Consider the following 16,265-nt stretch of genomic DNA (forward strand, 5'->3'; position numbering starts at 1 on the left):
TCTGTTTGTAGTGTCCAAACAGTTTGGGCTAGATACTAACATGAAAAGGTGAAACTCTCACGAACACTTAGATATTGTTGTTTTTTTTGCTCTAGGACGCCCACAAGCCTCACATGACTCGTCTGAAGGTAGGCAGTACTAGTTAAACACATTTATGGAAGTATATATGGAAGTAGTTTAGTGTCGATTTTTTGGTTGTTAAATATGGGTAAAAAATTATATAAAAATAATTTCCTGATCTTTCGTATATCGCTGACACTTTAAAACAAACTTCCTTTTGTTACATTTTTTAACTATCTGTTTTTCCATGTATGAATCTGTTGTTTTTCAATGCGATTTAATGGGCTAATAGCCAAATTCAATGTTTCATCCCCCCCAAAATGTGTATATGCAGTACCAGTCAAAACTTGGCATGCTCTCAACCAGCTTCATGAGGAATGCTTTTCCAACAGTCTTGAAGGAGTTCCCACGTATGCTGAGTACTCGTTGGCTGCTTTTCCTTCACTCTGTGGTCCAACTCATCCCAAACCATCTCAATTGGGTTGAGGTCGGGTGATTGTGGAGGCCATGTCATCTCATGCAGCCCTCTCCTTCTTGGACAAATAGCCCTTACACAGCCTGGAGGTGTGTTGGGTCATTGTTCTTTTGAAAAACAAATGATAGTGCTGCAAAATGCTGTGGTAGCCATGCTGGTTAAGAATGCCTTGAATTGTAAATAAATCACAGACAGTGTCACCAGCAAAGCACCACCACACCTTCACACCTTCTCCTCCATGCTTCACGTGGGAATCACACTTGCGAAGATCATCCGCTCACCTACTCTGCGTCTCACAAAGACATGGCGGTTGGAACCAAATATCTCAAATTTGGACTCCTCAGACCAAAGGACAGATTTTCGCCGGTCTAATGTCCATTGCTCGTGTTTGTTGGCCCAAGCAAGTGTCTTCTTATTGGTGTCCTTTAGTAGTGGTTTCTTTGCAGCAATTTGCCTGGCCTGATTCACGTAGTATTCTCTGAACAGTTTTTGTTGAAATGTCTGTTACTTGAACTCTGTGAAGCATTTATTTGGGCTGCAATTTCTGAGGTGCAATTAACTCTAATGAACTTATCCTCTGCAGCAGAGGTAACTCTGGGTCTTCCTCTCCTGTGGCGGTCCTCATGAGAGCCAGTTTCATCATAGCACTTGATGGTTTTTGCGACTGCACTTGAAGAAACTTTCAAAGTTCTTGAAATGTTCCGTATTGACTGACCTTCATGTCTTAAAGTAATGATGGACTGTTGTTTCTCTTTGCTTATTTGAGCTGTTCCTGACATAATATGGACTTGGTCTTTCACCAAATAGGGCCACCTACTGTATACCATCCCTACCTTGTCACAACACAACTGATTGGCTCAAACACAGTAAGAAGAAAATAAATGCCACAAATGTACTTTTAACAAGGCACACCTGTTAATTGAAATGCATTCCAGGGGACTACCTCATGAAGCTGGTTGAGAGAATGCCAAGAGTGTGCAAATCTGTCATCAAGGCAATGGGTGGATACTTTGAAGAATCTGATTCCATATGTGTTATTTCATAGTTTTGATGTCTTCACTATTATTCTACAATGTAGAAAAAAGTAAAAAGAAAGAAAAACCCTTGAATGAGTAGGTGTGTCCAAACTTTTGACTGGTAGTGTATTTTTAGGATATCTAAAGGGGTCCTAATATTCAAAATCAAATCGCTAAATGATCCTTGGTATGACCATCTCAAAACAATTCCATATGTTAGCTTCACAGGAGGTTGGTGGCACCTTAAGTGGGCAGGACGGGCTCATGGTAATGGCTGGAGCAGAATCAGTGGAATGGTGCCAATCCGTTTGCGCCGTTCCAGACATTATTATGAGCCGTCCTCCCCTCAGCAGCCAGCACTAGCTTAGTAGAACCCCCCCCTAGACTAATTTACCACTTTAAAATGTTTTACTGAATGCACAACCAAATTTCGAAATGGCACTTTGTGTATTCTAGCATTCAACAGTAAGTTAAGACCCCGACTGAGTAAAAAATGTTAAAATTAAAAGCCCTAGGCCCTAGGCAAATGCCTATGTAGCTTATGCCCAGGGCTGGCCGTGCAAAACATGTCAATTAATTTGCCAACAGATCTCTTCCATTACGTCTGCCACCTTCAAGCACTACAGAGTCACCAGCGCCATGTAAGAGTATATTTTATACAGAGCCTATGAGTCCTCATATAAGCACCTTTAAAATAAAGCACTTTTTAAAAGTAATTTAGGCCTATAGGCTTCATGAAAAATCCATTGTTTTTCAGCGCCTAAAATGTAGTTGGTGCCCTTCGAGGCCCACAGAGGCTAATGCGGGTGGATACATCCTCTTTAAACGCGCGGGAAAGATAAATATTAAATCTGTTTTCACATAGGGGGCCGTTAAGTAGGCCTAGACATCGCGCTGATATGCATAACAAAATTAATTAGGTAGTGTTCGCAGCATCCAACTCCTGGACAAATAACTACTTGTAAAGCACACCTTCTGGGCATACTGAACATATGCTGGAATTATCCTTAATTGACTAATTACATAAATTACTCATTAATTTTTACAGCACATCAATTATAAAATATATATCAATTAATTTTGCATAAATTAAGGCGGCACACCGCTGAAGAAGGAGGTAGGGGGATAAAGGCGCAGGGAGGGGGCCCACACATGGGGTGGGGGTGCGGGGAAAGGGGTCGTCTGTTTGTTTCGAGAGTCTAATAATTATTTGTTCAGCTTAGGGCAGGATGTTATTCCTCTGTCTCCCATTTGAAAAGAGATGTGGATAATGGAAATTATGATAATAATCTTTAAAGACCCCTCGTGAAGTCATCAGGGCGCATAGCGGCAGAGCGAAACATTTAAATCAATTAACCCTATTGTTTCAACGGAAAAATTAGCCGGTTTGGGAGTGGTAAGGTTTAGGCCCTACCGTTGGAGTAATGGGAAATTATTTAGTGGTGACGCATAATGCTCCATGATTGCTCTATTTCCCCATAAAACAGCGGGTGGGGTGGTGGTGATGGCGTCTCCTTGTTGTCGTTAAAAGTTATTGGAAACTCAGTCAAGTTCTGGTGAACCTATATAATATTCCTCATGACAGAAAAGTGGCTTTTTGGTTGGTGCCATCACGACATAAATCTGGTCCTCATTTAGTAATTTAAGTAGGCTAGTTATTAAGACCGGCCTATATTTTTAAGACCGGCCTACATTAAATGATCTGACGTGATCGGCCAAAAGACCAATTATTGGAAAAATATAAAAATTGGTCTGTCAGTTGTGAACAGTGAGTGAATTACACATTCACCTCGGAGACAGTTTTTCAGAGAAATTACAAGGTGAAGATCCTTTGGTACGGGGGACAGTTGTAGCGCAGTGGCTGGTGAGCGGGCAAGACCGTTGATGCTCTATCGGGCAATGGACACTGGGCGGCAGTGGTCAGCTCTCTCCATCATTTCCCTCTCTCTACCCCCCCTTCCCGCCTCTCAGCTATAATGTTCTGCACTTGCCCACACGATGGGTTATGCACCTGCCCTGGCCATGCAAGACCAGTTTATTTGCAAGAATATTCGAGTTGCGGAGTTGACTAGCCTGGTTAGAGTTCGAATCACTGAAGAAGTCTATTTCAGTTATGTATTCCCTATTATGTACAATTGTAAAAGTTGAACGTTTGAAATATGGCTGAACAACCACACTGGGAGCTTTCCCGTTCAGGATTATTGTGCAGCCCTCTGCCATTAAATTGGGTTTTCCTTAGTGGCCAGTGAGATTTAGGCTATTGATAGACCCGCCTACCTAACTGCCGCTGTCCACTGTCAGTGTGGTGCTGAAGGTCAGTTCTCTGGAGTCGGGACAAGACCAATGTTTCGCCGCTGTCCATGCTGAAATCTCATATCGCTGGTAAGCTATTTGTTGCTCATACATCGGATGTCCCTCCACAACTTCTGTGTGGTTTCAACAAAGTAGACTTCAGAAAATTGTTAATTTTGGTTTTAAACAAGGAACAACAATGTTGACTATATTATAGTTAAGCAATAAGGCCGGTCACGACGCAACGCAGAGTGCCTGGATACAGCCCTTAGATATGGTGTATTGGCCATATATGTGCCTTACTGCTATTATAAACTGGTTACACACGTAATTAGAGCAGTAAAAATGAACGTTCTGTCATACCTGTGGTATATGTCTGATATACCACACTGTCAAACAATCAGCATTCTGGGCTCGAACCACCCAGTTTATAATAACAATTATAGAATTGCATTTTGTTGACGAACAAAAATGAATTATTACGAAGTAATGGCCAGTCAGTTACAGTCATGGCCTGTTTATAGAGGACAGGAGTGAGCTTGAAGAGGGGTGAGAGGCAGGCTGCTGAGGTGTGTGTTGCGCCACTTTTACATATGGCCTACTGGTATTATGAAATGGTTGGGTAGGTCTATGTGACACGGGGACTACAGTGTGTAACGCCAAACGCCTTTTGCATGCGGTCAATCACAAATTGCTCCAAGTCTGTGTGTGAAAAAGAGAGAGAGAGAGAGCTTCCCGAAGGTGTGTTTTTTTTAATGTTATCCTATAACATGTTTTCATCGCGTTTTAATTCAATTGGGGTTGATTACTGTTCAATCACAGTAAAAAAAAAAAAAAAGAAATGTATGCCAAGGCAATTGTATGAGCGTTCAACATTTTATTGACAGTTCTTAAAAACAACGTCTCTGGGTTTTTATTTGTCATGCAGTGCATATTATCAATTTGTGCGCCAGCGGGACGCGCACGCGACCACACGCACGAAACACTCACGCGCATAAACACACACACACACAGTCTTTGGCCTCCGTGGTCGGACAGTCTCACCAGTAGGCTACTGCAAACACGTCAAACCGTATCCTCGGCGCTGCAGAATTCTGCATTTCTGAAGCGGCTGGGCGCTCTATCCATGTTTGCATTCCTGTTATAAACGGCTTTAATCTACCCGGATACATTTTTGCCATTGGCGGGGATTCCCAAACGCTGGGTGCACGTTGAATTCAGCGAGCGCGCCCCCGCTGGATAGCTTCCCGTCACACCCACTCCATATCTGGCCAGCCTGGAGAGGGAGGACCGCTAGTTGAGCCAGTGCTGCAGTGAGCGCAGCGGGGGATTCGGCGGCGCAACAGCGCAAAGACAACCAGCGTTGTAAACTTGTATATGGAGACTGCAGCGTCCCCGCAACGACAAAGTCCAACATGGAAGATTATTTGCGGCGGGCCAAGACCATGCTGGTGAGTTTTAGCCGAAACAGCCCGGGGTTAATAAGGATTTTACTGATTGGGATGATGACGACATGCTACAGGCTGTATTCCTGTTGCTGAACTGTACATTCTCTCGTTTCTTTGCCCCACAAGCAGCGCCGTTAGTAGGCTACGGCGCCAGGCCTGAATGAGGAATAAAAACAAGCGGTCCAAACCATAAGCTTCTCCTCCCACACATTTTTTAAAATAACATTTTGATCAGGGAATGCATGGAAATAGCAAGTTCATCAGAGGCACGCACCAGCCCGTACGCACCTATGCTGCAGATAACGCCTCATCTGTCATCAAGCGCACTATTTGCATTTTATTTACGCCTAATCTGTCATCAAGCAGACTATTTGCATTTTATTTACGCCTAATCTGTCATCAAGCAGACTATTTGCATTTAAGGCCCACTGTCTCGGCAGAGCTCAGGGAAGTAGTTTCCAGTAAAAAGTTGTTGTAAACACCTCATGATGACTACTCACTTACTTGACAGGTAGGCGAAAGGATATTAACTGTTCGTTTTAGGTAGGCTTAGGCTACATCACAACAGTATAAATGAGTGTAGGCCTGTAGCTACAATAAACATGCGGGTGAGGTCTAAAGTTGCTTGATTTTGTTTGGTCATTCTCCATAAAGTCATGTTGTGTCTAAAGCTCCCTGAATAGACAAACCCCCGTGAAGTCTGTCGTTTTCTGTATATGTCCAGAGCCATGCATCACAGCCTAATAGTGTCAGTATGCCTATTTTTGTAGGTAGTTGTGTGTGTTGTAGGTAGAGTGTGTGCAATGTTGTTGTTGTTTTGTTGCTGGTCCATCCATTGAATACACAGTTCCCTTTTGTGTGATGAGATCATGGGATCCTACTAGGATAACATAGAAGGATAAGACAGAGATGATGTCATAACAGAAAGCAGGACATACACATGGGAGCATGGGATCCACCATGGAGATTGGGATAAATTGGGCCAACTGAAAGAGAAAGAGTAATTGGACGATAAGGCCCAACTCTGTGGCCTCGTGGTTAGTGTCCGCCCTGAGATTGGAAGGTTGGGAATTCGATCCTCGGTCGAGTCATACCAAAGAAGACTGTAAAAATGGTACCGAATGCGTCTCTGCTTGGCACCCCACATTAAGGAGACAGATTGAGGTTAAGGCCCTGCGATGGACTATAGCGTAGTGTCCAGCGGGTGTACTTGTACATCAAGCTGTCTCACGCTACAGAAACAGGAGGCTCGCACAAGCCAAGGCTCGTGCTCGTGCAATTGGACTATAAGGATGCTAGCTGATTGTGTCGTGGTTGGAGATGCCGTGTAGTACAATACATGCTTATCGACATGAGGACTACTCCACCCTCTGTCTCTCTCTCATTCTCGCCATCTTTTTTCTCACCTTCCTTTAGCACTGCAGTGTGTGAATGGCCTATCTTCCTCCTTTTTCATCTTCTCCTGCATGGCAACCATCCAGAACATCCATACCTCTAATTGGCTTTCCTGTATAAGTGCTTACTGGGCCTCGCTCGCTTTCTCTTTCTGTCTGTGGCTCTTTCTCTGTCACTCTCTCGCTTTCTTGCTCGCTCTCTGGCATGGCACTAAGGCAATGTGCTTAGTGGACACACACACACACACATCCACATACGCACGCATGCATACACAGTGCACACATGTTTTTGAGGAACACATTGATCAAGGCTTTGGCAAGGGGATTTGGAAAGTGGATCACCCTGTCCATCACCCCACGGCAGAACCCTGCCCAGTGTCTGCACACTTTGTGGAGATTGGAGACATATACAGAGATGTACATATATATATACAGAGATGTATTGCCATAGTAGACCTAAAACATTTAGACTTGGACACGCTTTGACTTGGACAGTGCATGTGATTGACAGAAACACACAGACTGTTGTTTCTTACACACATGGGGAATACGCATGTGTGTATGTGTGTCTGTGTTTTGATATGTACGTGTGTGTGTATATATTTGTGTAAAAAGCTTTCCTTTTATTCATGACGACGCACTGTAAATCACTGATGCCCAGGCAGCAGTCAGCTGTTAGTCATTTTAGTCTTTAGTACGGAAGGCTTTATGGGCAGGCAGCCCTGCTAAATTAGCCACGTCACTGGAGAAGGAGTCACGATATTACCGCTGAGCTATAGAGGAGGGGAGAAGGGGGGAGTTGGAGGGATTCATAAACAGAAGACAGTGGTGGTGAAAGAGAGGAGATGATGGAAGGACAGAGATAATGGAGGGTAAGAGAGAGGGAAAGCAATAAGAGCTAAGGAAGACAGAGATAATGGAGGGTAAGAGAGAGGGAAAGCAATAAGAGCTAAGGAAGGCAGAGAAAAGCAGCAGCACTGCGTCTGTCCACCCCGAGCCTCCTTGAGATGAATGGGGTGAATTTTAGATGAGGAGCACACAGTGAAATGGAGATGAGAGAGCGGTACCGGCTGTGTGTTTTGTTGTCTGTGTGCTGCTGCTGCTGCTGCTGCTGCTGCTGCAGTGGAACAGACAGTGAGTGGCCTTTCCTTTCTCCGCTAATGCGTCTCTTCCTCCGTAGCCATCAGAGTATCGACCGACCCAACCCCCCTCCCCCCTTCTCCCACCTCCCCCATCCATCCACCTTAAGAAACATGAGACCAGATATTAACATCTCAAACAGATATCCCTGCCCAGTGCCCATCCCTCCCCTGCTCCCCTCCTCATCCACTCTAATCATGGACATGCACGGTAATATGAGACTGAGATATGGATGGGTATTCATTGCAAATTTCCCTATTTGACCTGTGGTTGTATCCAGGAGAGATTTCAGCAGACCAGTGTGGCACGGTATACTGCAGTTGGCGTGTATACCCAATACTGCCTTAATATGCTGACTAGCTCAATGTAACAACCACCCCAGATACTGTCACAACTGTGTATGACGTAGTACTCTTCATTCTCATTGGTGTAGTACTAGTACTGGCAGTAGTGACTAGGATACACGCATGCAAGTACACGTACTCTGAGTACTGCATTCCAGCACAGTGTTGGCTGGTCCTTTGCATGGGGTGATGTAAGTTTCCTTCAACAATCAGTGTTCCAGATAGATGACACAGGAACCTTGGTATAAAACTCTTTAGTAATAAAATGCAATTGCAGACAGAGATTCACATACAGAATATTTCAGTAGTCTATAGTAAAGATCTGTGTGGCGAAACATAGAAATGTGAATTATAGATCTGTCATTCTCATTGAAAGCAAGGCTAAGAAGTGTAGATTTGTTCTATGTGCGCTATTTCTATGCTTCCCGTTCTTAAGTTTAGTTTTTGCGTCTTTTACTGAGAAGGGTGCAACTGCAGTCCGCAAATCGGGGCGTTCCTGCATGTGGGCATTCCTGCATCTGCAGGAACCCCTATTTGTACTTCTATTGGTCCATTTTTAAGCTATGACTCCAGTACATAGGCAGGAGGCAGGGGTGCTCCAGTACATTATATTGTGGTAATGCGCCATAACATTGGATGCCAACCGCTGATAAACCCCACAGAGAATACATTTTATTTATTTATTTATTTTATTAATGTATTTATTTGCACCAAAGAAAACAAGTGATAGACAAAAATGTAATAAAATAAAATGTGTGCAGGTGTGGTTGGAAGCCCAAGGGCTTATAATGAAACCACACCACAAAAAAACAATACACAATACAATATACAAGTACAAAAATAAAAAAGTTATGTTATAACAGATAATAAAACCTACTAATTACAAATGTATAAATTAATTGATCAGCAATCACGAAAAAAAAACACATTTTTTTTGATGTGAGTGTGTGAGAGTTAGGCTATATGGAGGAGATTACTGGTTTGGTTCATCAGGCTGACCCCCAGTCTTCACTTTAAGTTATTGAGGGGTGATGGTGTTTTGGCAATGTTGAAGATAAGAAGTCCAGAGTATGATACCTCTGTATCTGATAGAGAATTTACTATGTGAGGTGTGGCAGTGGAGAGGGTGAAGGTTATCACAGTGTCTTGTGTTATATAGATGGATTTCTGAATTCACCTGGAAGAATCCATTGAAGGATTTAGGTAAACTGTCTGGCAGGTATGAGTATTTGTAGATGAAAGCGCATAATTGGCGTACATTATTGTCGTAAATAGGTATTTAAAGGATGTGGCTAGTCTTACAAAGTAATTTTGTTATGATGAGTAATTTGTGTAGGTAGGAGGCATATGTACTGGCCCAGACAATATCACAGTAAATGAGATATGGATAAATTAAGCTATTGTATAGCTGGAGACAAATTGAATATGATCTTTCCAGGATAACTTTTCATCACTTAGAACTCAGAGGAATCTAGTGGATGTCACTTGTTCCATTTCATTCCCACCAATTGAGATTCTCGCTCTTTTTTTATTTATTATGATTATTATTATTATTACAATATTTCTTATTACTAGCGAATGCAATAAAGTTGGATTGTTTAACATATAAAGATTAGCAAATTATCTGGAACCGTTCAGAAAATTTGTCCATACCTGAGTTGGCTTCATTAATTAGTGAATCAGCATTTTTGTGTGATAAAATCAAATTGTTATCATCAACAAAGAGAATGGGAAGTATATTAGAAGACACAGCAGGAAGGTCATTGATATAGATTGGGAATAACAAAGGTCCAATTATCGAACCCTGTGGCATGCCACAGGATATCTTGTCCCTAGAAGTGTCACGCCCTGACATTAGTTCCCTTTTTATGTCTCTATTTTGGTTTGGTCAGGGTGTGAGTTGGGGTGGGCATTCTGTGTCTGGTGTTCAATGTTGTCTATTTCTTTGTGTTTGGCCGTGTGTGGTTCTCAATCAGAGGCAGCTGTCTATCGTTGTCTCTGATTGAGAACCATACTTAGGTAGCCTGTTCCCACATGTGTTTGTGGGTAGTTGTTTTCTGTTGTGTGTCTGCACCAGCCAGAACTGTTTCGGTCGTTATTCTTTGTTATTTTTGTTATTTCAGTGTTCTTTTAATAAATATGGACACGTACCACGCTGCACCTTGGTCCTCTCCTTCCAACAGCCGTTACAAGTAGATGCACGGCCATTTACATAAACACTTTGATCTCTACCATAATCATAACTATAGAGGCAATTATATGTATAATCATGAAAACTGTAATAATGCAATTTAGAAAGTAATATTTTATGATCAACTGTGTCAAACGCCTTGGATAAATCTAAAAAGATGACAAAAGCGGATTCATTGTTGCTAAAGAACCATATCTGTGGAGTAGTTTTTACGAAAACCATATTGGTGCTCATATAGAATACAGTGTTGATTTAAATGTTTCAACATTCTCTTATAGACACATTTATAGAGGAGGATAACTTTTGCCATTTTAAACTCTTTAGTAACATTGCCAGTTTGCATTGATTTGGTGAAGATATGCGTTAGAGGCTCAGTAATCGAGGAAGACACTGATTTCACCAAAGAGGCACCAATCTCGTCATGGCCTCCTGCTGATATCTTTAAGTTACCAATTACCTCCATCACCTCCATTACATCAGGAGGATCAAACTGATGCAGAGAAGGGACATGTCCCTTAATGTAATCCAAGGGATTTCTGTCAGTTGTCTCTATTTTCTTTGACAGAGAGGAACCCACATTCACAATGAAATAACATCAGGATCACTATATTTGTGAGAACCTTTTTTTTGCCACTTTTTTTCTCCCCAATGACGATCTTGTCTCATCACTGCAACTCCCCAACGGGCTCGGAAGAGGCGAAGGTCGAGTCATTCGTCCTCCGAAAATTGACCCTCCAAACCACGCTTCTTAACACCTGCCCGCTTAACCCGAAAGCCAGCTGCACCGATGTGTTGGAGGAAACACCATTCCAGCTCGATGAACCAGGTAAAGCCCCCCCGGCCAAACCCTCCCCCAACCCGGATGATGCTGGGCCAATTGTGTGCCGCCCTATTGGACTCCCGGTCGGTTGTGTCACAGCATTGGATTGAACCCTTGTCTGTAGTGATGCCTCAAGCACTGCAAAGCAGTGCCTTAGACCGCTGCGCCACTCGGGAGGCCACAACTAGTTTTTTTAAAACTTGGATTTTTTAAAACCGGTTGTAAACCAAGGTTTCCAGAACCCATCTACTGCTCTCCTATGTGATTTAACTAAGAGAAAACAGTGGTGAAATGCAGAATTGAAAGATGTGAGAAAAGTCTGGTAAGCAGCCTCCACATCGGCCTGATTATTAAAACATTTCATCAATCAACAAGCGCCAACAATTACTTTGGTTAAATATTCTACCTTTAATGGTACTAATCATTCTCATCTGTTCATTTCCAGCTGCCAAAGAGAAGTGTAGCTAGCTATAGCTGGGACACAGCGGTAGTGTGTCCTTCGCCCCCTCCTGTCAGGCATTGTTTACCCGCAGTTCTGTTAATGACAGCGAGGGCAGGTGTTCGGCAAGTGGGAGTGAAGGACACTGTGTGCTACCTTAGCCAGCTAGTCGTGTACTAGCTAGCTAACTACTACCGTGTACTAGCTAGCTAACTAGCAAGCTACTACACTGTGTCACTAGCTAAATTCAACAACAAAAAAGGAATGTCCTCTTACTGTCAACTGCGTTTATTTTCAGCAAACTTAACATGTGTAAATATTTGTATGAACATAAGATTCAACAACTGAGACACAAACTGAACAAGTTCCACAGACATGTGACTAACATAAATTGAATAATGTGTCCCTGAACAAAGGGGGGTCAAAATAAAAAGTCAGTATCTGGTGTGGCCACCAGGGGCATTAAGTACTGCAGTGCATTCTCCTCCTCATGGACTGCACCAGATTTGCCAGTTCTTGCTGTGAGATGTTACTCCACTCTTCCACCAAGGCACCTGCAAGTTCCCGGACATTTCTGGAGGTAATGGCCCTAGCCCTCACCCTCCGATAGGACAGGTCCCAGACGTGCCCAATGGGATTGAGATCCGGGCTCTTCGCTGGTCATGGCAGAACACTGACATTCCTGTCTTGCAGGAAATCACGTACAGAATGAGCAGTATGGCTGGTGGCGTTGTCATGCTGGGGGGTCATGTCAGGATGAGCCTGCACGAAGGGTACTACATGAGGGAGGAGGATTTCTGCAACACACAGGGTTGAGATTGCCTGCAATGACAACAAGCTCAGTCCGATGGTGCTGTGACACACCGCCCCAGATCATGACAGACCTTCCACCTGCAAATCGATTCCGCTCCAGAGTACAGGCCTCGATGTAACGCTCATTCCTTCGACGATAAACGTGAATCCGACCATCACCCCTGGTGAGACAAAACTGTGACTCGTCAGTGAAGAGCACTTTTTGCCAGTCATGTCTGGTCCAGCGACGGTGGGTTTGTGCCCATAGGCGATGTTGTTGCCGGTGATGTCTGGTGAGGACCTGCCTTACAACAGGCCTACAAGCCCTCAGTCCAGCCTCTGTCCGCAATAGGCTGAGAGTCTGAGCACTGATGGAGGGATTGTGCATTCCTGGTGTAACTCAGGCTGTTGTTGTTGCCATCCTGTACCTGTCCCACAGGTGTGATGTTCGGATGTACTGATCCTCTGCAGGTATTACACATGGTCTGCCACTGCGAGGATGATCAGCTGTCTGTCCTGTCTCCCTGTAGAGCTGTCTTAGGTGTCTCATAGTACGGACATTGCAATTTATTGCCCTGGCCACACCTACAGTCCTCATGCCTCCTTGCAGCATGCCTAAGGCACGTTCACGCAGGTGAGCAGGGACCCTGGGCATCTTTCTTTTGGTGTTTTTCAGCGTCAGTAGAGAGGCCTCTTTAGTGTCCTAAGTTTTCATAACTGTGACCTCAATTGCCTACCATCTGTAAGCTGTTGGTGTCTTAATGACCGTTCCACAGGTGCATGTTCATTAATTGTTTATGGTTCATTGAACATGCATGGGAAACAGTGTTTGAACCATTTACAATGAAGATCTGTGAAGTTATTTGGATTTTTACGAATTATCTTCGAAAGACAGGGTCCGGAAAAAGGGACGTTTCTTTTTTTGCTGAGTTTAGTTAGCACATGGTGTCGCCCCAACCTCCTGCCTGCTTTACTAGCGGAGGTGGGGCGACTGGTAGACAGTGTGCTTCGCCCCCACCTGTTGGACACGGTTTTCTCCGGTACACAACAGGCAGGAGGTGGGGACACACACACACACACACACACACACACACACACTGTAGCACACGGTGTCGCTAATGAGTAAGCTAGCTAGTGAGCGCACGGTGTCGCCCCAGCCTCCTGCCTGCTGTGCTAGCAGGAGGCTACCAGTAGACAGTGTCCTTGGCCCCAGCCTATCGGGCAATATTTTCCCACAGTTCCATTAACGACAGTGAGGGCAGGTGTTTGGCAGACGTGAGAAAAAAAACTCAGATAATGTTTTTATTTCCCTTTAGACCCACATTCAAAAGTGTCACACTAGCATGAATATTGATTTGACTTTCGGTTGACTCGGTACCGATACCCCCTGTATATAGCCTCGTTATTGTTATTTTGTGTTACTTTTTATTTTAACTTTTGTTTATTTTATTGATATTTTTTTTGCAGATGTTCTTAGTTACTTAAAAAAAAATTGATTAAGGGCTTATAAGTAAGTATTTCATAGCAAGGTCTACACCTGTTGTATTCGGCGCATTTGATTTTATGTCGCGCTCGGGGAGGTATTCATGCAGGAGCCAATGGGGTGCTGGAGGGAGGGGGGTGTTCAGGAAGGAACCAATGGGTTGCTCAAGTGGAGGGGGGGGGGGGGGGGGGGGGGCATTCCTGCAAATGCAGAAATGCCCACATGCAGGAATGCTCCAAATTGCAGGCTGCAGTTGCACACGATCGCTTTTACTTTCGGTTTTGTACACCAGCTTCAAACAAGCTGATAATACAATATTTTTGATTATTGAAAAGTTATTTCACAGTGGTTTAGATGGTACAATGATTCTCTATACTATACATTGCTTGTTTTCTTACATAAACTGAAATTACACGACATGGGTCCCATTATGCCTGGTGAAAACCAAACACTGCCTTTCCACAATAAGAACGTTTTACCAACTGTCAAGCACGGTGGTGGTAGTGTGAGGGTTTGGGGATGCTTTGCTGCCTCAGGACCTGGACGACTTGCCTAACAGAAGAAACCATGAATTCTGCTCCTCTGTATCAGAGAATTCTACAGGAGAATGTCAGGCCATCTGTCTGTGAGCTGAAGCTGAAGCGCAGATGGGTCATGAAGCAAGACAATGATCCAAAACACACAATCAAGTCTACATGAAAATGTCTAAAAAGCAGCATATGTGAAGTTTTGGAATGGCCTAGTCGATGTCCAGACCTAATCCCAATTGAGATGTTGTGGCAGGACTTGAAACGAGCAGTTCATGCTTGAAAACCCACAAATGTTCCTGAGTTAAAGTAGTTCTGCATGGAAGAGTGGGCCAAAATTCCTCCACAGCGACGTGAGAGACTGATCAACAACTACAGGAAGCGATTGGTTTCGAGTCATTGCAGCTAAAGGATTCACAACCAGTTATTGAGTATAAGGGGGCAATTACTTTATCACACAGGGGCATTGGGTGTTGCATAACTTTGTTTATGAAATAAATGAAATAAGTGTGTAATTGTTGTGTGATTTGTTCACTCAGGTTCCCTTTATCTAATATTTGGTTTTGGTTGAAGACATTTAGTATCAAAAACATTCATTATCAAAAATATGCAGAAGTAGAGAAATTTTTTATTGGGGCAAATACTTCACAGCACTGTATGCAAACATAATTTGGAAATATGTACTGGTGGCCAGGGAGGCATTTCTTTGTTTGAATGATGGCCCCTATCAACTCTGGTTGACTTCTTTACAATGCAATGCAATATACTGTACTTTGTCCATTAGTTAACAACAAAAATGTGAACAACAAAAATGTGTCTTTTGCTCAGTTCTCACCCCCCCCCCAAACATACAGTTAAGACGGTCACAGGTTCAAACTGCACGCAGCACCCCTGGATGGAGAGCATGTTGTGGGGTTAAGGGCCTTGCTCAAGAACCCAACTGTAGAATTGTTTGCGGATGTGAACCCAACAGCCCTACTGCTGTCAGATCAATTCTACCCATTTTTGTTTTTCAAGCGGCCACCTGGGATTTGAACCGGCCACCCTTCGGCCGCAGGTCCAACTCCTGCCACACGTCCATCTCCTTAGTCGTTGGGCTACATGCTTGACTGGTTCCAGAGAATAAGAAGGAGCAAAAACATGAGTTCATCTTCAGAAATAAGCATGAGTTAGTCTGCCACAATGAAGACAAAATGCTATGCGGGCATAGAATTATTATGATGTAGAAGAACAACTGACAAGCAGTTGTTGTCAGCAGCAGCCACAAGAGAGATCCTCTGCCTCTGTTAGTTCTGGGTTACTGCCAAACTGAGCAAAACATAGTTTGTTAATATTTATTGTATTTCATTTATAATAAATAATTTATACATTCCTCCTCTCAGTCAGCCACAGTCTTCTATGGCTTCATGAAAGAGGCTTGTCCCCTAAATTGACTCCACACTGAAATACTGACATAAAACAAACAATTGGCTATAATGCCATTGTCAGGCTGCGTCTGTAGCTCTATTTGGAACATCCCATAATAAAAAAAGAATGTTTATTTAAAAGAGTTAGCTGGCTAGCTTGTAAAGTGGTGAATTAAAGTAATCTAACTTTTTATATTTAGCTAGCTGAGTTAGCTAGGTAGCTAGCTAACAAATGTGCTCAATTTATAGTTATGTTTCATCTTTATTTATCTAGCCTATAGTTTATATCATATGACGTTGGCTTTATATATTTAAATTTAATAATCAACTTTGCTTACTTTAATACATTGAAAATAACGTGCTTATTGATAGACTACTTCCAAGTTGGTTCAACCACCGTCCTATTGCGTTGTCATGCTGGAATGAATTGGCAGTTGG

General features: G+C 43.2%; 1 protein-coding gene across 4 annotated transcripts in view; it reads left to right on the top strand.

Annotated features, from left to right (window-relative positions):
- The first annotated feature begins 4,869 nt into the window (after positions 1 to 4,869).
- Positions 4,870 to 16,265, top strand: part of LOC129826035 (protein prune homolog 2-like) — a 49,378-nt gene continuing 37,982 nt past the window's right edge. For 3 of the 4 annotated variants that reach the window (XM_055886308.1, XM_055886311.1, XM_055886309.1), the window contains exon 1: positions 4,870 to 5,294. In XM_055886308.1, the coding sequence (XP_055742283.1) occupies positions 5,259 to 5,294 (36 nt within the window). In that variant the 5' untranslated portion in view covers positions 4,870 to 5,258. The remainder of the gene's footprint in view (positions 5,295 to 16,265) is intronic. The other variant, XM_055886310.1, reaches the window with a different exon arrangement.

Source organism: Salvelinus fontinalis, chromosome 28, assembly GCF_029448725.1.
Source record: "Salvelinus fontinalis isolate EN_2023a chromosome 28, ASM2944872v1, whole genome shotgun sequence".
NCBI classification, from domain to species: Eukaryota; Metazoa; Chordata; class Actinopteri; order Salmoniformes; family Salmonidae; genus Salvelinus; species Salvelinus fontinalis.